At 40.2% G+C, this 27,104-nt stretch overlaps 1 protein-coding gene across 1 annotated transcript in view; it reads left to right on the top strand.

Moving 5' to 3' along the window:
• Positions 1 to 27,104, top strand: part of LOC149186538 (uncharacterized) — a 331,009-nt gene that overhangs the window by 24,380 nt on the left and 279,525 nt on the right. Inside the window, exons 3-7 of the mRNA XM_089409383.1 lie at positions 23,161 to 23,317; positions 23,396 to 23,491; positions 23,660 to 23,708; positions 24,464 to 24,741; positions 24,843 to 25,015. Of these exons, the coding sequence (XP_089265509.1) occupies positions 23,161 to 23,317; positions 23,396 to 23,491; positions 23,660 to 23,708; positions 24,464 to 24,741; positions 24,843 to 25,015 (753 nt within the window). The remainder of the gene's footprint in view (positions 1 to 23,160; positions 23,318 to 23,395; positions 23,492 to 23,659; positions 23,709 to 24,463; positions 24,742 to 24,842; positions 25,016 to 27,104) is intronic.

Below are 27,104 nucleotides of genomic sequence, written 5' to 3'. Positions count from 1 at the left end.
GGGTATGGTGGAGAACCCATTTCAGTAGCAAGGATAGGCTAGTTTGGATGGCTTTCAGTTGTAGATGTTGTAGTTGTAGAAACAACAGATGAGAGGGAGTTGCAGTGCAGATGCAAAGTTGGCAGTAGTTCAGCAAGGGTCAACAACAACACAGATGCAGTGAATATCAGAGTTGCGCAGTGGTTGGTGGTAAGTATGCCCAGACATTAGTAGTGTGACACGAGATGATACAGAGACAGGGTGCTGCTACAGGGTGTGCAGTAGCACTAGAACGCATTCCTTGCTAAGAGGGAGTGTTAGTTTTTGTAGCATCGGATGTGTTCTAGCCACTAAATTTGGTGGAGAGGCTAGAATACATGAAATATCCAAAACCCAAAAAGAGTTTCTAAAAATTCAGTGTAGAAGTATCTCAATTAGATTATTAACCATTTTTAAAATATTTCCTAAGTCTAAACTTAAGGAATACAGTTAATTAATCAATATTAATTGAGATAAGGTGAGAATCATCTAGAAACTCACACAGATCGATCCAGAGATGATCCTAGACATTGATTAAGTTCTAATATTGGTTGTTGGTGCTCCAACAGTGGATTATAAGAGGAGTTTGATGTGGTGATGGAGAATATACCATGCAAATACTTAGTTTCCCAGGGAGTTCAATTTTCTCAGTACTAAAACTCAGTAGAGAAGATAGAGCCAGAGGGTGAGTAGCAATTGGAAGAGGAGAGCAACAACATTCTGGGAGGAATATTTCCAATCCTGGGAAGAAGCAAAGGAAGGAAGGCCAAAATTCTTAGAGGGCCCGCATTCACAAAGATTTCTTCTTTGGGGAAACTTCAGGGGCTTCCCACCAGTATGGCAATCATTACCCCTTGACTCACCCACACGCTTTCAGTGGGCCAACCAGGACTACGTTGCCCACATTTTTGCCTTCAGGAGTAGGTTGGTCAGGATGATATGCATATGGGAGAATACTTTCGACAGTAGTAGTCTATGGGGGATGATTTTCGAGTTGCGTTGTCCTTTCGAGATTTTTTCCATCTCAAGAAAAATGACAAGGGCAAAGGCACAGGGGACTCGCGCATGTAGAATTCAGAGCTGCAACGTACTATTAGGAGGATGTATCTCCTCACTTTTGATGGCTCATCCAAATGCATAACTAAGGCATGGGTAGAGAAGCTGGACACATATTTTCAGCTTAGCCAGATGACTGAGGTGGAAGCCATTAAAATGGATACTTTTCACTTAGAGGGAGAAACACATCATTGATGGGTCGATGGGTTGACCATGCTAGGGCATGACATGTTGACTTCCTACGAGGAATTCACATGGAGTGTTGTGGATTGTTTTGATAGGAGGGATCCAAAGGCACATTTCAGAGAGTTGACATAACTCAGAGAGACAGGTAGCCCAAAGCACTAGATATCTGAGTTTTTAAGGTTATTAGTGATGGTGTCAGACTTTTTAGGTGCCAGGAGGGTCTATACGTTTGTTGAGGGCTCGGTTGAGCCTCCACGTGGACAAGTGAGATCCCACAGGCCCACCATTTTATAGGAGGAAGTATCTTGCACCAGGGATTTGTAGGATGCAATTCCCAAGACCAGGGCACTAGTTCCAGCAGAGACTCCCTTCCCACAAAGGGGTTGTGACACTAAGCCTTCACCACAGTGAGACATTTAGGGGCGTGGGTAGTTGGACGATGAGATCCAAAGAGAGCTCCGTAGGAGGAAGTTGTGCTTCACTTTCTAAGAGCCATGGGCACACTACATAGAGGTGTTTTCTAATAGTGAGCCGGAGGTTGATGTGGAGCACGAGGTAGGTGGTGGTGATGATGAGCCATAGATGATAGGAGGAGGAGGGCAAGGCCCACCACCCCCACCGAGAGGGGCTCCTTTCTTGCCTGTAGCAAGAGTTATCGCCTAACTTTGGGGAGCACCGAAGTACCTTACTCTAAGGATCAGGGGCATGGTATAGGGACAATGTGTCTCAGTGCTAGTAGGCAGTGGGGCAACCCACAATTTCGTAGATGCTCAGATGGTGGAGAGGAGAGGCATATGCACACACCCCTTTGAGGGCTTCTTCGTCTTGGTGCTAGGAGATCGTACCATGCAGTGTACTAGATATGTTCTTGGGATGAAAATGGTGATGGGGAGCTATTTGATGACGAACCATTTCTTTGTGGTTGACGTTCTAGACACCAATGTGGTGCTTGGTGTTTAGCGACTCTATTCTTTAGGGAGTGTTAAAACTAATTGGAAGGAATTGGAGATGGAGTTCACAGGGCCAGATGGGAAGTCAGTTTTGTTGAGAGTCATGCACTCATATCCCCCACAGACAATGTCAGTGCACAGGATGGAAGCAGACTTGAGACATGGGGATATAGAGTGGGTTTTAGAGCTCAGGATATCTGATGCGGGGGGCGGGCCCAAAGCACCATCACCGGATGTCCACGCCATTCTAGATAGGTACCCAATAGTAGTTGGAGACATCCCACCGAGGTGGCCACCTAACTGGGCATTTGAGCACACTATTGAGTTAGATCTAAGGGTACAGGTAGTCATCACGACGCCATACAGGCATCCCAAGGCCTATTGGGATGAGATTGAGTGAGCTATCCAGGATTTTCTCACATTGGGGCACATTAGGCCTAGCTCTAGCCCCTTCACTTCATCAGTTGTTTTGAGAAAGAAGAAGGATGGTACATTGCAAATGTGCATTGACTATCAAGCTCTTAAATAGAATACACTGAAGAAACGGTAACCCATCCCCCCCATAGATGAGCTTAGAGGAGCCAAGTACTTCTCTAAGATGACTTACATTTGGGGTACCATCAAATTTGGGCGAGGGATTAGGATATTATTAAGACAATTTTCAGGTTTCATTATGACCATTTTGAGTTCTTGGTTATGCCTTTTGGGCTAACCAACACACCTGCTACTTTCTAGTCATGCATGAACCATATGTTCCGCAAGTAGTTGCACAGGTTTGTGTTGGTGTTCTTTGACGACATATTGATTTACAGTAGGACATGGTAGGAGCACCTACATAATATAGAGCGGGTGCTTCATATTTTAGATGGGCAACAACTTTATGTGATGTGAAAATTTCATCTATTACAGCAACTGGAAATTATTCTCCTAACTGTAAATTTAATTATGCAGTTTATTTTATACGACAAACAATGAATAAAATCACAACTATAATTTTCACCATAAAAATTCTGAAGAAAAATAAAATGCTGGAAACTGAGAAATTCTAGCACACAGACAAAAATTTAACACAATTGTTTTTGGACAATTGTCCTCGGAAAAACCCAATGCGAGAAAACCAATGTAGCAGATGAGTGTTTTATTATTATTCTTCAACTACAATCTGAGTGCAATAATTTGGATGCTCTACTGGCAATCCAATCTAAGAAAACAATATTAGAAAAATTAATGTGAGAATTTTCCCTCGTCCCACAGCTAATTTTTGTCCCCGAAACTGCCTCCCTAGCCACATGTAGATCCTTATGCATCAACCTATACGTAGTGCTTGTGTAGACTCTATTGTGGCTACCTTCGAAAATCTCTGAAATCAACAATTTTGCCTTTCTCTAGCTTTGGAACTGACTCACTTGATTATCTAATCAAGATCCCAGCCACCAGTTGCTGAATCGCTAGCTCCTCTAGCTAGATTGAATTGTTCTCTTGCTATGCTTGCACAATCTTTATGTAGATCCTCCAAGAATTTCACACTCCCTCTCATTGGCTCTCTTGGAACTGGAATACTTCCTTCGAAAATGTTGCTGACCTCCTCTACCACCTGCTACTGACCCTCTAGCTCTATCTTCTCTGTTGAGTCTCTGCTACCGATAAAATCGAACTGCTTAGGCCACTAATTATCTGCATTGGTGTCTTCTCCATCTACTCATCGACCTCGTCTTATAATCTCTAGTTGGGACTCCAACAGTCTAGATTAAGACATAATCAATGGCTGAGATCATTTCTGAATCGATCCATGTGAGTTTCTAGATGATTATCACCTCTCTCAATTAATACTGATTAATTAACCACTTTCCCTAAGTTTAGACTTAGGAAATATTTAAAAATAGGTTAATAATATAATTGAGACACTTCTATGTGGAATTTTCAGAAATGATTTCTAGATTATGAAGATCTTATTTGTTTTAGCCTCTCCACCAAGTTTCGAGACTAGAACACAATTGATGCTACAAAAACTAACACTCCCTCTTAGCAAGGACTGTGTTCTAGTGCTGGACATCCTGCCACAACACCTTATTTCTATACCACCCTCTGTCACGCTACTGATGTCCGGCCATACTACCCACCAACCACTGCGCAACTTTGATGCTACATCTGTGCTACTACTGACACTGCTATACTGCTACCAACTATGCATTTGCACAGCAACTCCCTCTCATTTGTTGTTGTTGTAACTGCAACTACTGCAACTGAGAAGCATGTGAAATAAATTTTCCCTGCTACTGGAATGGGTTCTCCACCATACCATTTGTTCTCTGAAATTGAAAAACTTAGCTCTCCATAGAGCCTTCGTGAGTATGTTTGTAACCTAATCATCTGTGGGAACATATTGTAGTTGGACTGCTCCACGCTAACATATTGTAGTTGGACTGCTCCACGCTGCACACAATCTATGATGAAATGATAACGAATATATATGTGTTTCAACCTTTCATGAGACACTAGATCCTTATAGAGATTGATGCAATTCTGATTATCAAAATACACACTAGTCGCCTCCATCCTCTACTTGAACAAGCTTGGCAACAGCTTCCGAAGCCATATGGCTTCACACATAGTTGTGGTAGTTGCCATATACTTTGCTTCTGCAGAGCTTAGTGCTACTGACTTCTGCTTCCTATTACACCAAGAAACCATCCTTGATCCAACACTGAAATAGTACCCTAAGGTACTTTTTCTGTCCACTGAACTGCCTACCCAATCTGCATCTATGAACCCACATAACCTGACGTCATCCCCTCAAATATATTTGAACCCGTACTCTATTGTTCCATGCACATACCTCAAAATGTGCCTTGCCACTGTCCAATGTACCCTCTTTAGTTCCACCATAAACTGATTGAGGTTATTGACTGTGAAGCATATATCTTGCCTAGTGTTGGCCAGATATGTAAGGGAACCAATAAGTTGTTTATACTGTGAAAATTCCCACACTGGAATCCTATTGCAATAATTGGAAATTATTCTCCTAATTGTTAATTTTATTTAACAAATTATTTTTTGTTTTCTACGACAAATATTGAATAAATCACACTGCAATCTACACAAATAAAATTGTGAAAGAATAAACGCTGGAAGAAATACTAGCACACACACATAAAATAACACAGTTATTTTTGGACAAAATTCCCTCAGAAAGAACCCAACTTGGGAAAACCGGTGCAACAATTGAGAGTTTTATTGATGATGATGATGATGATGATGGTTAACATCCACTGAGACTAAATTGGTCTATCGGACCTACAATTTTCTTAATTTTTACTTGTCTGGCTCCTCGTCTTTCTAGGCGAGATTGGTGTTGTAGCTTTCTTTTTTTTCTCTACGGTCTTCCAACTTCCTTTATCTTGCATCTCTTTCATCTCTTCTGGTTCTTTGGACATTGGTGTCTTAGCTTCGCGATCTATTGTGTTCATTCTTTTGAAAATAGTTGGAGAAGAAGTTTGGTCTAGGAGATCTGCTTTGCTGTTAAATGAAGATTTATTTTCTGCGGTATTCGAATCCTCATAACTATTGATTTGTTGGGGCGGGCGTTCTCCTTGCTTGTCTTGAGAGTTGTTTCTTTCTTCCCTGATTTCTTGTGACTCAGAGTTTTCTCTAGAATATTCTTCTTTGATGACAGTGTAGTTTTCTTTTTGTGCTCCTTCCCACCATGTAGATCTGTGGTGGTTTTTTCTAGCAAAATTTTTCTCAGAGGCTTTTGTGCAATTTTTGGCTAGATGCCCTGTCTCAAAGCAGGATCGACATCTGAAGAGGACACTTTCATAATCAAGTTTCTGGTTCCACACATAGTCTTTACTTGTTAGGTTTATTTCAGCTGGGAATCCGGCGCTGAATTCCATTTCCACACAGATGCATGCATAGGTGGTTCTGGCATATTCCTCTATTTTTGGGCACCTGCAGTAAAATTTCCCAATTGCATTTCCGATGGCTTTTAACGAGGAGAGATTCCAGAGATGCAAGGGTAGGCTTGGCAATCTCACCCAAACTGGTACTGAGGTTATCACTGCTGTAGAGGGATCGAATGATGGGTTCCATGGCTTCATGAATAGGCCTGATTTTTCCCAAAACCAAGGGCCGGAATCTAGAATACATTGTCTGCTTTCAGAATTTTCAAAATCTACTATGAAGAAACCCCTAGCACAGGGGTAGATATTAATTTCATCAGAAATGACAGGCTTCCATACCTTCGAGATCCAATTGTGGAGTGCTATCAGCCGCGGCCAAAAACCATTGAACCGGCAAATTAGGGCACTTTCGGAGAACTTCAAAGCTTCATCGAGTGAGGCCTGGACTACTTGGATAGTGGGAGCTGGGGCTTCACTGACGATATGGGCAGGAGATTGCCCTCCAGAGGCAGATGAGCCACCAGTTATTTTTGCGAAGCTCGGAGCCATATTTTACTTGCCCGTAGAACCCAGCCGCAGAAAAATAACGCAGAAGATAAGATTAGATCTAGATCTGGCCGCAGAAAATTTTAGCCGCCTAGATCTAGATCTAGCCGCAAAAAATTAGATCTAAAACCTAGCCGTGAAGGGAAATGGAATTACCTTCAAAAAATACCGCTGGACCTGCAAAGCATCACGCAGCTACGCGTTGGATCTGTTAAGTAGTTGACAGATAATGTGAAACAATAAAGTGGGGAAAAAGAGCGTGATGTCTGTATTTCGACCTAGGCGTCTAACAATCCCGATCTCCTCGCTATCAAGTGAATCCTTTTCACCTTTGCATTGCTCCGACCTCGCCCGTCCAGCGAATCACTGAATCGTCAATTCACTTCTGCAATCTCGGTCTCCTCCACGCCGCGTGATCTGTAGTCCCAATCGTATGGGCTGATCCTACTATAGCGAAAATGCTGGATCCCGGCTTGGATCCTATGGGTTGGGCGCCGTTCTTGCGAAAATGCAGGCAACAATATATTATTGGCAATCAACACAGCCTCCAAGCACATATCCTCAATAGCAGCTCCTTTGGCCGGCCCGCAACAGCGAGTCCACTCCGACTCGATCCCTCAGCAGAGCAGAACAGAACAATTATTAAGCAGCGATGAAATAATCTAAGTACAATCTGGATGCCAAATACTGGAAATACTGCAGAGAAAATACTAACAAAAATCTAGTGAGGAATTCTCCTCACCCCACAGGGAAATCCAGGCTCTGACTGCAGCTCCAAGTGAGCCGTCCAAACTACCTCTGCGCTGGCTCTGCGTCACCCTATCTCAGTCCTTTTTATGCTCAGTCTGAATCAACCTCTCCTCAATTTGTCGAGTTTGTTGTTGTCTGGGAAATTTTTTCTCCTGGCCCCTTGTTGGGTAATTTAATTGACTGTTAAATTACTTGCATTTATATGTCAATCTGGGTATGTGAGCTTGCAAAGTACACTACACCGTATGTGCTAGGAGATTAGCTTTCAATATTTATGCATAACTAAAATGAATTGGAAACTTCAAAAGGAAATTAGATTCTTTAATATAAACTATGAAAGTACTAAGTTTTTGGAAAGGAAATTAATGTTAAACTAGAAAAAAACATAAAGATTATTGATCTAAGAAAACATGAGATTTTACCCTATGAAAGCATGGAGATTTTGTTCTAAAACTTACAAACTTTAATCTATGGAATCATGAACATTTTAATCTAAGAAAGCATAAACATTTAATCTATGGAAAGCATGAGTTTTTAATCTATGATAAGCATAAATAATTAATCTATGTAAAACAAACCATTCATGAGAATATGAAAGAAATGGAAAGCATCTATACTATTCTCACAAATCTCTAGGGGGCCTCTTGAGGACTGCAAGGTGTTGAAAACTCAAATCAAGAGAAGAGATTTAAATCACCAATTTCATTCAGAGTTGCGCCATATTAAAAAAATTACATTCAATGAAAAAAATAGAGTTCTTCTCCTTCAATAAGAAACAACAATTACAAATTAAGATCATCCTTGACATCTCTGATCATCCCTCCTCTCATCAAAGAGACTGCAATTTATAGAATTTTGAGACAATTAACAAACTCAGAATTTTCTTGCTTGAGTTTTGGTCATGAGATCAAATCAAATAAAATTTCATGGATTTTTGGATCAAAGATCAGCCCAGATCTGATCAAACTTATCTCTATGCCATGAATTTGCTAAAGAATAGCTCGTTCAGGCCTTTTTGTTGACTGTGCATTAAATGAAAAATTGAAAAACCGTATATCCACATAATCTGCAAAATAAGGCTCCAAAGAACTTCAAAAATCTCTCAAATGGTAATGAATTTGAGAAAACTACTCATTGAAAACCTAATTGGGCACATGCTGAACAAAACCCATGTTTTTTTTTCCGAAATTCGCTTTCATTTGCTCAAAAAATGTGTTCAAAGTTGACTAGTCAAAACTATTGCACTTTTCCCTCGATTTGAGGTCGGAGGTCCAAACGTGCGAATTGGGTGGAATTTGACCAATAAAAATTCATATTGGAGCTTCTAGAAACCAAGTCCAAGTGTTGGATTTTCTTTTAGAGTGGTTCTACTACCTCAACCATGGAGATAGCTACGGAAACTTGACAAAACTGCAATAAATTGAACTTGCTAAACTGTCATTAATATTTGCAAAATTATTCTTAATTCATTAAAAATAATGGAAATAATAATAATAAACCATGTAAACATGTATGCGGTAATTTGGTGCGTTTATGAAGAAATATGGTTAAAAATGATGACAATGGATGAATGGAATGATGCGAAAATGGATGATTTCATCAACAAAATTATGAGAAATTGGAGGCCCAACACCCCCGAAACCTTTGTCCAGCTTCTAGCACTGAAACTCGGCTTTCTCCAACAAAATCAAAATTGCCTCTAGAGACTACTGCACTACCGCAGTGTCAAACTCTCAATGGCTCTTTTTCCTCTCTGGAAATGCACTCACCGAAGCTAGAAACCTTCCTTCGGCTTCACTGTCTCTACCCCTCTCTCACTGCTTCGATCTTGACTCTCTCTCTGGAAACTGATTGCTGCTACTTTGGAAATTGATCTTCTCATGAAATCGAACCTCTCAAGTGTCTTCTCCATCACCACATTGACCTCCTTTTAGAATCCTCTGTTGGAGCACCAACGACCAAGATTAAAACTTAATAAATGGATAGGATCATCTCTGGATCGATCTGCGCGAGTTTCTAGATGATTCTCACTTTGAATTAATTAATACTGATTAATTACCATATTCCCCAAGTTTAGACTTAGGAAATATTTAAAAACTTGTTAATAATATAATTAAGTCACTTCTATATAGAATTTCCAGAAATGATTTCTCGGTTTTGGATATCTCATGTATTCTAGTCTCTCCACCAAATTTCGTGGCTAGAACACATCCGGTGCTATAAAAGCTAACACTCCCTCTTAGCGATGAATGTGTTCTAGTGCTACTAAACACCCTATAGCAACACCCTATCTCTGTATCATCTCCTGTCATGTTGTTGATGTCTGACTATACTGCCCACCAACCACTACGCAACTCTGATATATGTTGCCTCTGTGTTGCCGATGACCCTGTTGTACTACTTCCAACACTGCATCTACACTTCAACTCCCTCTCATCTATTGCTACTGCGACTACAACATCTACAACTGAAATGAATCCAAACTACTGAATCAACTATGATCAGTATAATGCATTTATCGCTTGAGTCTCTGACTGTTGCTAGTATCTGCATTGCTAACTCTGCACTGATGCCAACTCTACACTTCGCTCTCCAACATTTTATTGCTACTAGTCTCTACAACTATCATTCTGGAATCTGACTGCATCAACTGTCACTGATCCATACTGCTACTGAATATTGTGGGCCCCCGTAGCCAGGTATTGATACATGAGATGGACTCCTCAAGGATCTTGACCATTTGTAGTGCTTTAGGGATACAACACCAAATCTCCCCATCTCACTCCTGGAGGTATATCAGCAAACATGTTGAAGTCTTCCTCCAGCCTAGAGGACATCCTATCAATCTCTGCTAAAGTTGTTTGTCAGACCTGCTTCTCCTCCTTGTCCTTCTTCCTGAGAGGACACTGGGTACTGTAGTGACCAATCTCACCACATCTGAAGCACTTGACCTTCGAGAGGTCCTTCTTCTTCTTCTTTGTCTCCTCCTATCCCTGACTGGGACCCTTAAATGCGAGGGCCGCGTTCTCCTCCTCCTTCACCTACTTCTGCCCGCTGCTACTATCACTGATGGAACTCTTTAGAAGAGCTCGCCTCAATTCTCCTGCTGCAAGTCAGCCCACATCCTGTCCCAATCTGGTAGGTTGTCTCTGCCCAATATGCTTTGGACAAAAACCTGCCAGTCCTCAGAGACAATGTTGACTGCCAAGCTTACAAGCTCTGTGGGTTGAAGCGCTGCCCCAACAGCTGAAAACTGATCCCGAACCTCTTGAATCTTGGTGAGGAAGGGGTCTATGCCTTCCCCCTTCTGTATTCAGATGAGCCTCAACTTCTACTCGAGGTACATCTTCCACTACACGAAAATACCCTGATACAACATCGCGAGAGCATCCCACATCTGCATGGCAGTACCTATGTCAGCTATATGTAAAACAAAATGATCTCGGACTCTATATAGGATCAATTGTTTCACCCGTGCCATCTCCTTAGTGTACTCCTTCAGTTGATCTGCATCTTGGGGAACTGCTACCACTACATCAATATATGATTTCAGGCCAAACTCATCTATAAGGAAGGACATCCTTGCCTTCCAGATGATGTAATTAGAAGCCCCATCCAACCTGTCCTGATCACGAAGCCCAAAATGACCATCTCAAAAAAATGTCAAAAATCTCCTCTTTCCTTCTGCTTAGCTGCTGCTCTACTATTCGCACTCCCTTTTGGATTGAGAAAATCTGCTTACAATGACTACTGTCCTGCTAGGAAAAATCAAACTTCTTGAGACTAGAAGTTCCTTGAGGAAAATTTTCCTTTTGTGTGTGCTCTTCTTCCTTCCACCCGATGCTGGCTCTGCCCTAACATTCTACTGCAAAACTTCTATGTCCAGCTAGAGATCTTCTCAATGGAAACAATCTGTGATGCTCCCTCAGCCTCTAGAATCACTTGATCTGGAAAGATCGAATTTTTCTGCCCCTCACTTAGAAAAATCGAACCTCCACAAGTAATTCGGCCTCCCGGTAGAATGATTGCATTGCCCTTGGGAATTTCTACCTACTACCCACACTTAGCAATGAAATTCCTTCTTTTTGCTTCTAAGCTCTCCGACTAATCAACTACGCTCTGATACCATGTGAAGATTCCTACACTGGAATCCTATTGCAGCAACTGGAATTTTTTTCCTAATTGTTAATTTTATTTAACAATTTATTTGTTGTTTGCTACAGAAAATACTGAATAGATCACACTGCAATCTACGCAAATAAAACTACAAAAGAATAAACGCTGGAATAAATGCTAGCACACACACATAAAATAACACAGTTATTTTTGTACAAAAGTCCCCGGAAAAAAAACCCAACTCTGGAAAACTAGTGTAGCAGCTGAGGGTTTAATTATTAAGCAACAGTGAAATAATCTGAGTACAATCTCGATGCCAAATACTAGCATTCCTGCAGAGAAAATACTAACAAAAATCTAGTGAGGAATTTTCCTCACCCCAAAGGCAAATTTGAGCTCTGACTGCGGGTCCAAGTGATCCGTCCAATCTACCTCAGCATTAGCTCTGCATCACCCTAGCACAATCCCTTCTGCGCTCATTCTGAATCAACCTCTCCTCAATCTTTCTAGTCTACTTCTATTTGGGAAAATGTTTCTCTTGGCCCCCTGAACCTCTGTCCAGCTTCTGGCACCGAAACTTGGCTTTCCCCAGTAGTATCGAAATTGCCTCTAGAGGCCACTACGTTGCCCTACTGTCAACCTCTATGTGGCTCTTTTGCCTCTCTGCAAATGCACTCAGCAGATCTGGAAACCTTCCTCCAACTTCACTTTCTATACCCCTCTCTTATTGCTTCGATCTCTGGCTCTCTCTCCGGCAATTGACTGCTGCTACTCTGGAAATCGATCTGCTCATGAAATCGAACCTCTCAAGTGTCTTCTCCATCACCACATTGACCCGCTTTTATAATCCTCTTTTGGAGCACCAACGGCCAAGATTAAAACTTACCAATGGCTAGGATCATCGCTAGATCAATCCGTGTTAGTTTCTAGATGATTCTTGCCTTGAATCAATTAAAACTGATTAATTAACTATATTCCCTAAGTTTAGACTTAGGAAATCTTTAAAAACTGGTTAATAATCTAATTGAGTCTCTTCTAGGTGGAATTTCCAGAAACGATTTTAAGGTTTTGGGGATCTCATGTATTCTAGTCTCTCCACCACTTTCATGGCTAGAACACATATGATTCTAGAAAAAATAACGTATACAAGGTGGGGTCAACATCCTTCTCATTTGATGCATCTATCTTCTTCCAGTTGGTGATCATGGGTGTAAGCATGGGTCTACAATCCTGCATCCTTAACCTCTTCAAAATATCTATAGCATATCTCCCTTGACCAATAAATATCTCCCCATCTTTTTGCCACACCTCCACTCCTAGGAAAGAATGCATCAACCCCAAATCCTTCATGTCAAACTTTGTTACCAGGTTCCTCTTGCAGTCCTCTATGAGCCCTGATGACCCTATTAGGAAGAGATCATCCACATAAAATACTAGGATGAGTGGCTCATCCTCTATCATCAAATAGTAAAGGTTGGGATTGCGTCACTCTTGAGGAATCCCTTCTGCTGCAAGTAGTTGTCAATCCAACCATACCATGCCTAGAAGGTAAGCAAATTCGTCCTCTAGCCTAGAAGTCAAATTTGAAGCCTCCTAAATATGAATTTTGTCCATGGTCATATTGAAAAATTTAATGTGTGCTATTCCTCTTTCCACCTGACGTTGATTCTGCAACTCCAAACTGCCGCAAAAGCCTTTCCATCCAAGTAGGGAATTTTCTTAGCGAAAGTCTGATCTGCTTCACCAGAACTTGTTTTTGGTGTTTCTACTCCCTGCTAGAACTACTTCTAGGCACTACGAATTTTTCCTACCACCTGCAAAGAAAAAATCGAACCCTCTACCCAGCAGTTTAAACTGCTAAGTCAGCGTTTGCGCAGATCTAGAAATCGTCTTGCCAAACTCCCTCTAAATCTAGTTGATTTCTGCCTATCATTTCTAAGCTTTGTTGATTTTTGGTAGCATCGGATATGCTCTAAGCCTCAAATTTTGCAAGGAGGCTTAGACATATGTATTCCACAACACCTAGAAACCGTTTTGGGAAATTCCACTCGGAGACAGTTTTATTAAAATAATTAATTATTTCTAATGAGACGCCAAGTCTAAACTTAAGAAATTAAAATAATTAATGGGTATTAATCTAAACTATGGGTATAACTTCTAGAAGAAGATGAAGATCGAGTCCAAATGATCTGAGCCATCGATTAGAATCTAATCTAGTCTATTGGTTCTCAACTGGAAGATTATAAGAAGGACATCGAGGGGCATTTGGAAAACACACCAGAGGCAGATACTCAGTTACCTGAGTAAGTTTGATTTTCTCACTAGTCGAAGTTTGGCAAGAGAAAATTGAATCAGAGGGAGAGTTGCAAGTGAGAAGGAGAGAGAGAGGGTATCAGCATCATTCTGAAGTTCAAGAGCAGAAGACGCAGAGCAGAAGGAGGACAACGCAGAGGACAACATAGAGGTAGTGTGATGCTGGGATAGTGTAGTTCTCACGTAGGGGCTGACGCAGTGAGACGCAGGGGGGGAGGAGGGGGGGGGGGGGGGGGGGGGGCAATAGGTCCTCTCCTGGATCATAAACTCGTCAAGAAGTGTTTGTAAAAATTTTCACAGAGAATCCTCTATTATTCTGCTAGTTGTATCTTGTACATGAGATTTTTGCTAAAGAATAATAAAGAAACCCTCATCTGTTGCACCGATTTTCTCGCATTGGGTTTTTTCAGGGAAATTTGTCCAAAAAGAACTGTGCATTGTGTTGTATCTTTTCTTGTTCAGTTACTTGTTTCGGCATATTAATTTTAAAATAGTGAATGTTGCAGTTGTATTTACTTTAATATTTACCATAGAACACAGTAAATAACTTGTATGGTTGAACAAGTAGGAGAAGTAATATCAGTTGTTGTAGTAGGGATTCCGGGTTTAGCAATTTTCACAAGCTTCCCACCTGATCATAATCTCTTTGATACCATGTGAAAATTTCATTTATTGCAGAAATTGAAAATTATTCTCCTAACTATAAATTTAATTATGCAATTTATTTTCTATGACAAACAACGAATAAAATCACAACTACAATTTTCACCATAAAAATTTTGCGGAAAAATAAAATGTTGGAGAATGAGAAATTCTATCACACACACAAAAATTTAACACGGTTGTTTTTGGATAATTGTCCCCAGAAAAACCCAATGTGGGAAAAACGGTGCAGCAAATGAGGGTTTTATTATTATTCTTCAACAACAAATATGAGTACAATAATTTGGATGCTTTACTAGAAATACAATCTGAGAAAAAAAAATGGAAAAATTATTGTGAGAATTTTCCCTCACCCCACAGCTAATTTCTGTCCTCGAAACTGCCTCCCTTGCCACACGCAGATACTTCTGTGTCAACCTTTGTGCAATGCTTGCATAGAGTATGTTGTAGCTACCTCTAGAAATCTTTGAAATCAACAGTTTTGTCTTTCTCTAGCTCTCGAACTGACTCATTGGATTATCTGACCAAGATGAACTGGAATACTTCCTCCAGAAATGTTGTTGACCTCCTCTACCACCTACTACTCACCCTCTAGATCTATCTTCTTTGTTGAGTCTCTGCTACTGAGAAAATCTAACTTCTTTGGCAACTAAGTATCTGCATTGGTGTCTTCTCCATCTACCCATCAACCTCCTCTTATAATCTCTAGTTGGGACTCCAACACCCAAGATTAAGACATAATCTATGGCTGAGATAATTTCTATATCGATCCATGTGAGTTTCTAGATGATTCTCACCTTTCTCAATTAATATTGATTAATTAACCACTTTCCCTAAGTTTAGACTTGGGAAATATTTAAAAATAGGTTAATAATCGAATTGAGACACTTCTAGGTGGAATTTCCATAAACAATTTCTGGGTTATGAAGATCTCATGTGTTTTACCCTCTTCACAAAGTTTCAAGACTAGAACACATCTGATGCTACAAAAACTAACATGCGAAGTTTTCCAAGTGTGAGTTTGGGTTGAATGAGATGCTCTACTTGGGGCACATTATTGGAGAGGATGGAGTGTGGGTGCATGAGGAGAAGATTAGAGCCATCTTGGATTGGCCATTTTTCCAGAATGTGACTGATTTGAGGGGGTTTGTGGTCATTTTCACATATTATAGGAAGTTCGTAAAGGGATTCTCACAACTAGCAACACCCCTCACAGATCTGACTAAGAAGGGGGCATTTGCATGGACGGATAGAGCACAGGAAGCATTCAAGCACCTCAATGAGGTGATGAGCAGTTACCCAGTGTTGAATTTTCCTGATTTTACACAGCCATTCACCTTGGAATATGATGCATAAGGTGAGGGCATTAGTGCAATATTGTTGCAAGGAGGCCACCCGATAGCTTTTAAGAGTCGGAAGCTCCTTAGTCATGAGATGTTGTATTCTATCCATGAAAAGGAGATTTTGGCCATTATGCACACACTGGCCAAATTCCAATAGTACTTGGTGGGCAACAGTTTCAAAGTGAAGAATAATCATAACAGTCTTTGCCACTTTTTGGAGCAGAAGGGCCTCAATGAGAGGCATCAAAATTGTGTCAACAGGATTCAAGCCTACAATTTTGACATAGAGTATGTCAAGGGCAAGCAAAACATAGTGGAAGACGCTCTATCCAAGAGGCACTCGACACTTTCACTCATAAGCATCTTCCATGACTCAAAGGCACAACTTTTAGTGGAGTACTCCAAGGATCGACAGGCGTATGAGATCTTGGATGGTACTCATGGGAATGAGTGCTACTGAGTGATGGCTGATGTCATTTACTATAAGGGGCGCATATATTTGGTACCTAGTTCCCACCTGAAGGGGAAGATTCTCCATGCAACACATGATTCACCACTATAAGGACGCCAAGGGTTCCTGAAGACTTATAGGACAGTCAAGGAGCACTTCACATGGAGGGGCCTCAAAGGGGATGTGTTGAGGCATGTACATGAGTGTGAGCCCGCCAAAGGAATAATGGGGAGTTGACTCATCCCCCTGTGTTAATGGGTATTAATCAGCATATCGGTGAGAATGTTCTAGAAAGCGAATCAAGTCAAGTTTTAATCTTACACGTTGAGAGACTTAATCTTGGATGTTGAAGTCTCAACGAGAAAAGTATAAGAAGGAGGCTTGGGGTTTATTAAGAAACACACAGAGAGAACGAATTGATCTAGAGTTCGATTTCGTGGGCTAGGAAGCTAAGAAATTCAAACAGAGTGATCATTTTGCAGCAGAGGGGCAAGAATAGTTCGGGAATACTGGATAGAGAGGCAGAGAGCCACTAGTGGAGGCAACGCGGCAGCTAGAAGGACTGATGTTGGGCCATTTTGGGCCCACGCAGGCCTCACGAAAACCCAGAAGGGCCAGTGCAGAGCAGACGCTGCCTTGAGGCAGAAAGCCAGAAACTGCTAGGGAGTTGGCGAAACAGACGGGAGAGGTTAACACAGAAGCTCCGAGAGGCAAAAGAGACAACGCAGAGCTTGTAAGGCTGACACAAAGCCATTGCAGAGATAGTCGAGGTCAGCCAGTTTTGTTGCCAAATCAACGGGAATCTGCCGCGTGAAGTGAGGTAATATCACTTAGTTTTTTGCCATTATATTTTTCTCTGTCACTGGATTGCCAAGAGGGCATCCAACATTGTATTCAGAACTACTACTTAATAATAGAAAACCCTCAAAGATGTTGCCCTAGTTTTCCTGCATTGGGTTTGTCTGGGGACTATTTTGTCCAAAAATAATTGTGTCCTATGTATCTTATTCTTTGCTCAGTTTCTTGTTTCATGTAATCAAATTTAAAGTAGTGTAGGCTACAGAAGTAATTTACTTCAGTATTCAAAAAATAACTTGATAGTGTATATTAAAATCAAGTAGGAGAAGTAAAATCAGTTTTGTCGTAGTAGGGGTTACTTGAGGATAGGAATTTTCATAGGTCGTTGGTTCTCAACAGAAGGATTATAAGGAAAGGCTTGATGGGAATTTGGAAAATACATCGAGGCTAGCGTAGGCCGACGCAGAGGCAATGCAGAGCCTCGTGGAGATCTGTATTTTTTCTGGAGAGATCAATTTCTGAAGCCGGAAGCCGAGGTGTGAAACCAGGAAGATAGAATCAAAGTCTTAGAGAGGCAAATCAATCAACAGAGGGAGTGACACAGTCCCTCGGAGTCCCTGTGACCAGCTTCCTTACATCGGTTGCCACTTTAAAATGAAGGTGAGCAAATCTTCAATGCCATAATTCAGATTGAAGAGAGGTGTCACAAATCATAGCTCCCAACAGACTTCCTCCAACCTGATAGAGACCTTCAACCCTGAATCCTAGAGTGAATGCATCTCTTGGATTCCTTTGCCAAAGATGAACCTTCCCATCAACGAATGACACATTAAAACATTTATTTTCCATTGCAAAAATGGAAACCAAGTTCTTTTTCAAGTCTGGTACGTATAGCACTTCTTGTAGGTGAAGGGTTTGACCTTGATTTAAGTGAAGAGTTACGGCCCCAATTCCTTTCAAGGGATAGGTGGAATTGTCCCCAAGTATGATCTCCATATTTTTCTTCTTCTCAACCAAGTTTGGGATAACTTGTTTATACCCAGTGAAGTGCCTTGAGGCACCACTATCAATCAACCAATGGTCCAATGTATCCGGAGGAGAGGTGGTGGAAAGGGCAGAAATAAGATAAAATTCATTTTGCTTTACAATATTAACTTCATCATACCTGGAATTTCTTGACTTCTTGGGAGGATGACCACCCCCATTTCAAGAAGCAGTAGCATTCCTCTTTCCTTTGTTGTTGAACCTGTTGTTCCTTTGATTTCCATTGCCCTTGAAGTTGTTGTTGTTATTGTTGTCATCATCTCGTGGAGTATCCTTCTTGTGAGGACACTCTCTAGCAAAATGGCCAAACTTGTTACAATTGAAGTATCTTCCTTTTCTTCCTTCTTTGAATCCCTGCTTGAACACCTTGTCCTTGATTCCTTGAAATAACATTGTTTCTTCTTCTAGAATGAGCAGAGAAGGAAGTATGATTATTTCCATTTGAGGGCTTTCCTCGTTCCTATTGATTTGGGGTAGCATCGAATGTGCTCTAGCCATGAAAATTGGTGGAGAGGCTAAAGCACGTGAGATTTCCAAGACCTAGAAATGGTTTGGATAGATTGTACCCGGTTCGGGAGATATTAAAATAATTAATATTTTGAATGGAGTTCCTAAGTCTAAACTTAGGAAAAATAAAATATTAATGGTTATTAATATGAAACTGGGTTAGAAGGTTCCAAAAGTCATGGATCAAGCCAAATCTAATCTTAGCCGTTAATTAGAGATTTAATCTCGGCCGTTGATGGACCAACGAGAAAAGTATAAGAGGAGGCTTGAGGGTCAGTTGGAGAATACACTAGAGTGATCAGTCATTCATTTTGTTAGAGTGGGGTTGCTAAGAAAAGTTGAATCAGTGATCAACAGTGAGGGGCAGTGAGTACGAGGCAGAGAGTCAGAGTCAATATTGGGATAGCAGCGCAGAAATAGAAAGAGCGACAGTAGCAGCCAGTCGAGGCTACGCAGAGCCCAGTAGAGACAACACAGAGGCCAGAGGGACTACATCATCCACGCAGAGGCTGTTGGAGTGACACAGAGGGTCCCAGAGGCTGCACAGTGCCTCAAAGGGCTGACGTAGAGGGTCCTGAGCCTGAAGCAGGTCAACAGGAGGCTGATGCAGAGGCTAGAAGGGCCAGCGCTGAGCTTCAGTTGTGCCAGAGAGGGTTTCATGGGACAGGTTTTCTAAATACCTGTTTCCAAATATAGATGTATTTTTGCCGTATATTTTTCTCTGTCGGGTGAGCTGGTTAGGCATCCAATTGTACTCAGAAAGACTACATAATAATATAACCCTCAGAATAGCTGCACCAGTTTTCCCGCATTGGGTTTTTCTAGGGACATTTATCCAAAAATAACGGTGTCACTTGTGTGCTTATTTTCCTTCAATTGTTGATCTGTATATGCTCTGACTGTATTGTGTTTATTTTGGTATTTAAATGTATTAAATAACTTGTTCGAATTTAAACGAGTAGAAGAAATAAACTAGCAGAATACAGATTAATTTTCTAATGGATAGACTTAGGAAATCCAATAGTTCCATCATCCTTATTTCTTCTTGAGTGCATCTGGCCAATAATTCCTCATATCTCGGAATCCTATTATTGTTAATAATGGTAGTGTTGAACACATCCCAATCTTTTGTAAGGCCCCCAAGTGCAATAAGAGAGATTTCCCTGTCACCAATGACTTCTCCAATAGATAAGAGATCATTCTTGATCTTGGTGATCCTCATGAAGTAGGATTGGATGGATTCTCCTCTATCCATCTTGATGTCTTTCAACTTGTTCTTGAGAAAGAGAATTTGATTTGCATTGTTCACTTTGAACATCCCAACCAGTCTTTCATACATCTCCTTAGATGTTTCCAAATCAAAAATATATGCAACCAAAGGCTTATGAATAGAATCAACAATAATCTTTTTAGCTTTTGTCTCACCTTTCTTGTACTTAGTTTGAATAGTAGTGGATGCATTTGAAGGAGGCTTGGTTATTCTTCCCTTGACATAGTCCATGGCATCATTCTCTTCCAAAGTCAAATCCAAAATCATCTTCCATGCATGATAGTTGGATTTGTCCTTGAGCTTGTCCTTAGATTTGAAGAAAGATGTAGTCGTCATTGGGACTAGTTCCAAGTCCTTGTCCAACAACTTCCTTTAGTGATTGCTTTGCTTCACTCTTGCTTGGGCTTTGTCTTCACCTTAGCTCTAATACCATGTTAATTTTAGATAACAATGGTATGTTCTATGCTTAAGACAATTTACTTCAATGTTCCCTTAGCAGCCCAATGACAAATTCCAATTATATCCAATAGCAATCACATTAACTTATAAACATTGACAGTAAATCTAGATAGAACATAAAATCATGTGCATAAGACAAGCCAAGACAAGAGGACGCAAGATGTGGCGCATGCCAAGGACAAACCCCAATGTGGGGAAACCCTTTGATCAAATCTTCTTATTATTCTTCAATAGTTCAGCAGAGAAAGGGAGTACAAATATAAGCCCAAAACAGATATGCTAAAACAGCAGTCAAATCAGCCCTAACCAGAAACTCAAAGGTGGTCAAATCTGCCCCAAAACATCCTCCAAATAGCAGTCCAAATCAGCCTTCCAAGAGAGTCAAAGTCAGCTCAAAATCTTTGGTCAAACCCAGTCAAAGGAGAGAGAAAGTTTTTTGTAATTTTCTGCAGTCAAACCTGAAGTCAATGCTGGTCAAACACCTCCAAATGCCTCAATTTCTGTGCTAAAGAATGCGGCCTAGAGAAATCATAAATATGGCCCAAAAATCAAAGTCAACACAAGTCAAACACCCCTCAGTCAACGTTGGTCAACGCCTTGAAGTCAACGGTCTGTTCTGCCCAGAAATTTGGCCTCCTGCCACATGTGCGAAGAAGAAAGAGGAGCTGCCTAGCCACACGTGCGAAAATGCGAAAATGAGAGAGAAACGTCCAATGATGTTTGACCCAAACAAGAGAGAGAAGAAGATTTGATGAGATGATGATGTCCAAATGAGGAAAAGGTCTCTCCTATTTATTCACAATGTTGAGGGTGAAAAGACACCTCTGTTGGGCTTCATGAACCTACATTTGACTAGAGTTGACCTTGACAATTTGTCAATAGGAGAAATAAATTCATAATTCCATTTCTGTTTGTTAGAATGCGATGATCTTTATATCAAAATTGTACCTCTCTGCAAGAGGAATCCAATGCAACAATCATCTCCATCATATGAGCTATCCTAAGGTGGAATTTGGCCCTAGTTGCCAATTTTAACAATTGGCTACTAGGTTTAGGGGTGGCACTACATGGGAAACCCTGACTTTGGTTGTGTGGTCTCGCTTCCCAACACCATATACATCACTCCCTTCCCCTCATTATAACCTCATTCACCATATTTTCCATCCGGGTCCACATTTTTCCATCGGGTCCACAAAGAGTTAGCTTCCCCCTCCCCTTGTCCACACCTTGGGTTAGGCCTGGAACAGTGCCCTGGAGGTTGATGCAACTAAAAAGCAAGAAAAAAACATAATTTGGCCACTCTCAATAGGAAATGTACCATAAAATTCAAAAGATGGCCGGAACATACAAATTTAGCATGTGGGCAAAAGCAAAACATGAGCTCTACCCTATCATTATGGCCATCACCTTGGTTCCTAGGGCCCCTTATATTGGCCTCTTACATCATTAAGGAACCCATGATTGTCCCAACCTTTGGTGGGCGATGAACTACCCCACTTAAAGGGGGTATCCGTTGCTATATCTTACACATCATGCTCTCATCCCCTGGAGCCTCGGGTAGTTATATAAGAAAAATCAATAAAATGCAAAATGCATGTGAAGAACAGTGGAAAAACAAAGGTCGGGGTAACTCATGTACCACGATTGCTCCGTCCTACATTCATACTTCAACCTCATTTCATCATACACTCACAATTTGATTTATGAACAAGAGAGAAGAAGAAGAAGTGCAAAGGCCAAGGAAGAGAGAGAAGAATCCAAGGAAGGAAGAGAATTCGAGTTTTAGCTTGTCTTTATCCACATGTTTGAAGTTGTTGGGGTTACTCTATGAATTACAGGCCATAATTTTGTTTTTGTGAAGGTGTTGGGGCAACTCCTGCGAAGGTGCTGGGGCAACTCTACGAAGTTGCAGATCCGAAAATTCCACCTTAAAGAGGTTTAGCCAGCTTTGATTCTTGTTGACTTGGTTTGGTTGGAGGGGATCTGAAAGAGGGCTGCCTTGGTTCCTTGTGGAGGTCTTGGGTCTTGGATGTCTCACTTTGATCCGATCCTATAAGAAGGGAAGTTGTTTGGGTTTTTCCCCCTTTGTGGGGTTTTGCCCTAACTTGGAGCCTATATCTTTTGTTCTTTGTCTCTTGTGATCTTCATGCACTTTATGTTTTTGGTAATTATTTGATGAAAAAGATATAATAAAGTAATAAAAGCGAACAAACACTCACAAATAATTATCAAGTAAGACGAATCAACCCTAATCTACAGGCATTTTGATTTCTCAACAATAATGATGTACAATAACCAATGTAGCACGACTCTTATAAGACCCGTGAGTATCCACGGGTCTTGACGGGTTTATAGCGAGACGGGTCACTCACATAGAACCCGTGGTTACTAGCTGTACCTGCCAAAACCCACATAAAACTTGGCTATCTGCATTGAACTTGTGAAGAACTGCATATGACCTGCATAAGACCCATCGAGACCCTTAAAATTTGTTTTTTTCTTTTTTTTCTTTTTTGTGCTTAAAATTTACCATATTTTATTTGCCGAGTCTTATACGGGTCGTCGAGTCAATAGCCAGACGAATCTTATACGAGTACAAGTTGTGTAACATTGATAGTAACCACTTTTTAAAAACTAGATTGTGTTCTTGATGCTAATCAGCAATCCCTTTGATATTTGGTCTATTTTCTTGTTAGATGTAAATAATTTTTGCAATGTAGGAATTCATTTGTATACCACTTCTTTTCATTCTCTGCATGGAAACTGAAGCCATGCTAGCTGGCTTTTTCAGTTTTGGAGACAAGGACCTGGACCTGAAGCTTGCAAACCCTCTTCATCTTCAGCCAATCTTAGAAGATGATCGATTCAAAAAGTCTCGCATTGTGCTTCTTCATGCGTCCTATCCCTACTCAAAGGAAGCATCTTATTTGGCTTCTGTTTATCCACAGGTGAAATTGTCATACTGCCTAGTGTATGCCATGAAAAGCATTATGGATTGAATCTAATTTCTGAATGTTGTTGAACAGATCTACCTGGACTTTGGCCTAGCAATACCAAAGCTCAGTTTTCATGGGATGCTCTCTGCAGTTAAGGATCTTTTAGAACTGTGCCCACTAAACAAGGTAATAATGTTTCTCAAATCAAAGCAGTTATTAATGCCAAAGGCATAGGCAAACAAGACAATTAGCATTCAGACAATATTATTAGGCGTTTTAGACAGCTCATTCTTTTGGCAATTATGTGACTAACAGTAGGCATCTAAAGCAAGTATTGTGTTGTATCAAATGTAGGTGATGTTTAGCACAGATGGATATGCATTTCCCGAAACATATTATCTTGGTAAGACCTCATATTCCATTAACTGGATAGTAACAGATATAAAGTGAACTTCGTTGTACATAACACGCAGATTAGTCAATATCTGTATGAATGATATGAATAAAATTTGAATGTTAATTTACGTTGACATGGGCATCGTTGTTTGCCTTGACATTTTAATAGAGTGAAATTTCATAAAGATGGACTTCAAAATTTGCAAAAGAATGAAATAAATCCTTATTTCTAAGTAATTGTAGTCAAACATAAGAATGGTTTTGGCTTGTGAGTGAAGAACTCTAAGTTCATGTGGCAAAAAATACATCTAGATGAATAGTTACTCAGCTACTGGGAAAATTTTTGTGCTTTTACATTCTAACTAATTTTCTATTGTCAATTTGATTCCAACTTACCATGATTTAGCCCTGCACTCTTTTCCCTATGACGTGAGCATATTATCTAATGCTAAACATAAACACATTTATCTGGCAATTATCATGTGCATTGTTAGAGTTAGGATTCCATGCTCTTGCTTTCATAAAGAATCTCGCCACCTTTCTATACGATTACGTTTCCCCCCATCTTAATATAATTCAATATATGGTTCCTTTCAATCTTTTTCATGCGCTTGGTTGGAAATTTATCAACTACTATGCAAAGAGAAGTAAACTATCAATCGATTTTTCTGAAATGCAGAAATGTAAAGAATGAGCTGATATGTTTCTAATTATTTGTATTGTACAACTCAGGTTAATTCCATGTCTCGTGTTGTTATGCAGGTGCAAACTGGGCACGCAAAGTAGTTGTATCTGTTCTTTCTGATGCTTGTGATGGTGGAGATCTCTCTATTCAAGAAGCTATTCAAACCGCACAGAATATCTTAAGGGACAATGCAGTCAGTTTCTATAAGCTGGATGAAAATAGTACACAAATTGTGATATCTGAAGTGGGTACCTCAGTGACTAATTCTCAGATTCTGGATCTAGAAGGCAATGAAGGAAAACCTAAGTTTGTTCGTCTAGTTTGTGTTGACAGTTCAGGTCAACAAAGATGTCGAGTAAGTTGTGAGATGAAACTATTGATATTTTTTTTTAAATCTTAATATTACTCTAGACATTTTCAGACAGTTGAACTAGAATATCTTGATTTTATTCACAGGTTGTTCCAGAAGATCGTTTCAACAAAGTAGTGAAGTATCATGGAGTGGGTTTAGCATTTGTAGTCATGGGTGTAACTTCATTCATAGATGCTCCAGCTGAAGGTTCCAATCTTACTGGTGTTGGTGAAATCCGACTGATGCCTGACATGAAGACACTGTGCAGTTTGCCCTGGTAAAATGCCTTGAAGCATTTATTGCATTTTTATGTTGATCTCTCCTGGTTTTTAGTTTAGAAAAATCTACGGGATTAATGTGATTGAGTTTAATAGATAATGGCAATCATTGCATATCAGGGTGTGACCATTTTTCTCTCTCATACATTAGGTCAGAGTTTCTCTATCTGGGCAGTGAACTCTTGTACAACCTCCAAGAGTAAATTTTAGGAGCAGCACACTAGTTGAATTATGTGCTTTCAAGTTTAATATTTTGTATATGTTATTTGTGTTCTTTAATATAAGATTTGGGTTTGGCAAGGTTCAACCAAGATTGCTACATGGTAAGCAGTATTCCCAATGTCACCTTAGTGTATTCTTCTCGATTTATGCTAATTCCCACTAAATGCCAGTGGTATGTTGAATTTTTAGGGATCTTCTAAACTATTAATTACATTTTAAGATTTCTTACATAGAAGTGTAAAATTTAAGAAATAAAATTATGTACCTATTCTTGGACTAGCTCTAGCAATAAATTCAATTTCTCCATGGTTTTAATTTGACAATAAGATAATATCAATTAAAAAATCATCAAGTAAATAAATCCTAAACTAATGCAGAAAAAAAAAAAGTTCTAAAACCTTTGTAAATAAGAGTGGTTGTTGGATTAATACCTTGTGCTAAACTTACCTCACCTTTGTCGAGGTGTGAAACTTGCACTTTCTTAAGTTGATCCTGTATATGATCAAGAGAGTGGGTTTGTTCTCTTGGAAGAGTATTCGCCCCCACTCTTGACTTAGCACCTTCTCCAACTTTGGAACTCAACTTGGGGTGGCCCCTTGTAGGGCATTGTCGAGTCTTCAAGTTTTGAACAATAAATACAAACTTTTACCAAGTTGATGCTCCTCTTCATAATGTTTCGACTATTCAAAGTGATCCACCTGCAAAACAAGAGAAAAAAGTGGGGTTGTCCCCTAGTTTGTCTTCTCCACATGACTTGTAGCCCCTTGATGGCTCAACCTGTTAACTTTGTGTAGTTTTACTTGTATGAAAAAGGTTACAAGATTATATCCATGATATTACAATTTGATCAAGAAAAGAGATACAAATAAAATTCACCACACACAATGAACATAAAAATATGGACAAGGGTTTGAAAAAAAAAATTCTTATTATAATGATGTCATATATCTCATATGACAACGACAACTATTACAAGAGGGGAGGCTAGCCTTTTATAGAACAAATTTAATGACTAGATAACGGCTAGCTCTTGGTTAGTTGGACTCTTCCAAAATAATATTTTACTAGTTATCCATAGGTTGGAGACAACAATTTTTTCATAAAGTATTATATTACAATTCTTTATTTTCCCACCAAGGGGTTGACATGGCTCAAAATATCCAATTTAGTCCACAAATCCCTTTGTTCATGGCCTGGTATGGTAAAAAACGGAAATAAATACACAATAATAGCTCAACATTCCACCAATTTGACTTTGAGGAAGTTTGAATTGGTCCCTTGAGGATTGTGAATCGACTTGGAGTCTTGACTATCATTTGGAGGAATATTTCATCTTTTAATGGCTACTTTCTCAGTCCATTTTCCAGCAACTTGGTCCACGAGGTCTCCAATGGTAAGTTATACCCTCTAACGGCCAATTGACTTCACCAATGACTAGTTTGAATTGACTTTCTCTCTTTACTAACTCAACTAGACCACCTAGAAATTGGCTCTCCAATGCCCTTGAATATTTGACTATTTTGGCCCCTGGGTTTGGCTAAACTGGCCATGCTCTAAGCTCGGTCTCTCTTAGAATATTCAAATCCTTCCTAGTGTTTCCACGTCATTGCATGCTCTACCACTTCTTTTGCCACTGGTGCTAGTTCCATAATGCCTTGAGAAATCTTGAGAATCTGACACACGGGTATTGTTACTCTCATCTTGCTGATCATTTTTTATGTAATGTGTTAGCGCTCGAATCTGGCCTCAGGCTGAAGAAGACAAAATCCAAGGCAACATCAAACCACTTAGCCTCGTAGCTAGCCCTACGAGGACAGGAGAGGGCTCTCTCCGGGTCTATCTCGGCAAAGATCTTCAAAGGGCAGA

The sequence above is a fragment of the Pinus tabuliformis genome, chromosome 3_1 (genome assembly GCF_031772625.1).
Source record: "Pinus tabuliformis cultivar Carrire ecotype Pingquan chromosome 3_1, CPIR1, whole genome shotgun sequence".
In the NCBI taxonomy this organism is placed as follows: Eukaryota; Viridiplantae; Streptophyta; class Pinopsida; order Pinales; family Pinaceae; genus Pinus; species Pinus tabuliformis.
The sequence above is the reverse complement of the archived record's forward strand: the minus strand, read 5'-3'. Positions and strand labels throughout refer to the sequence as shown.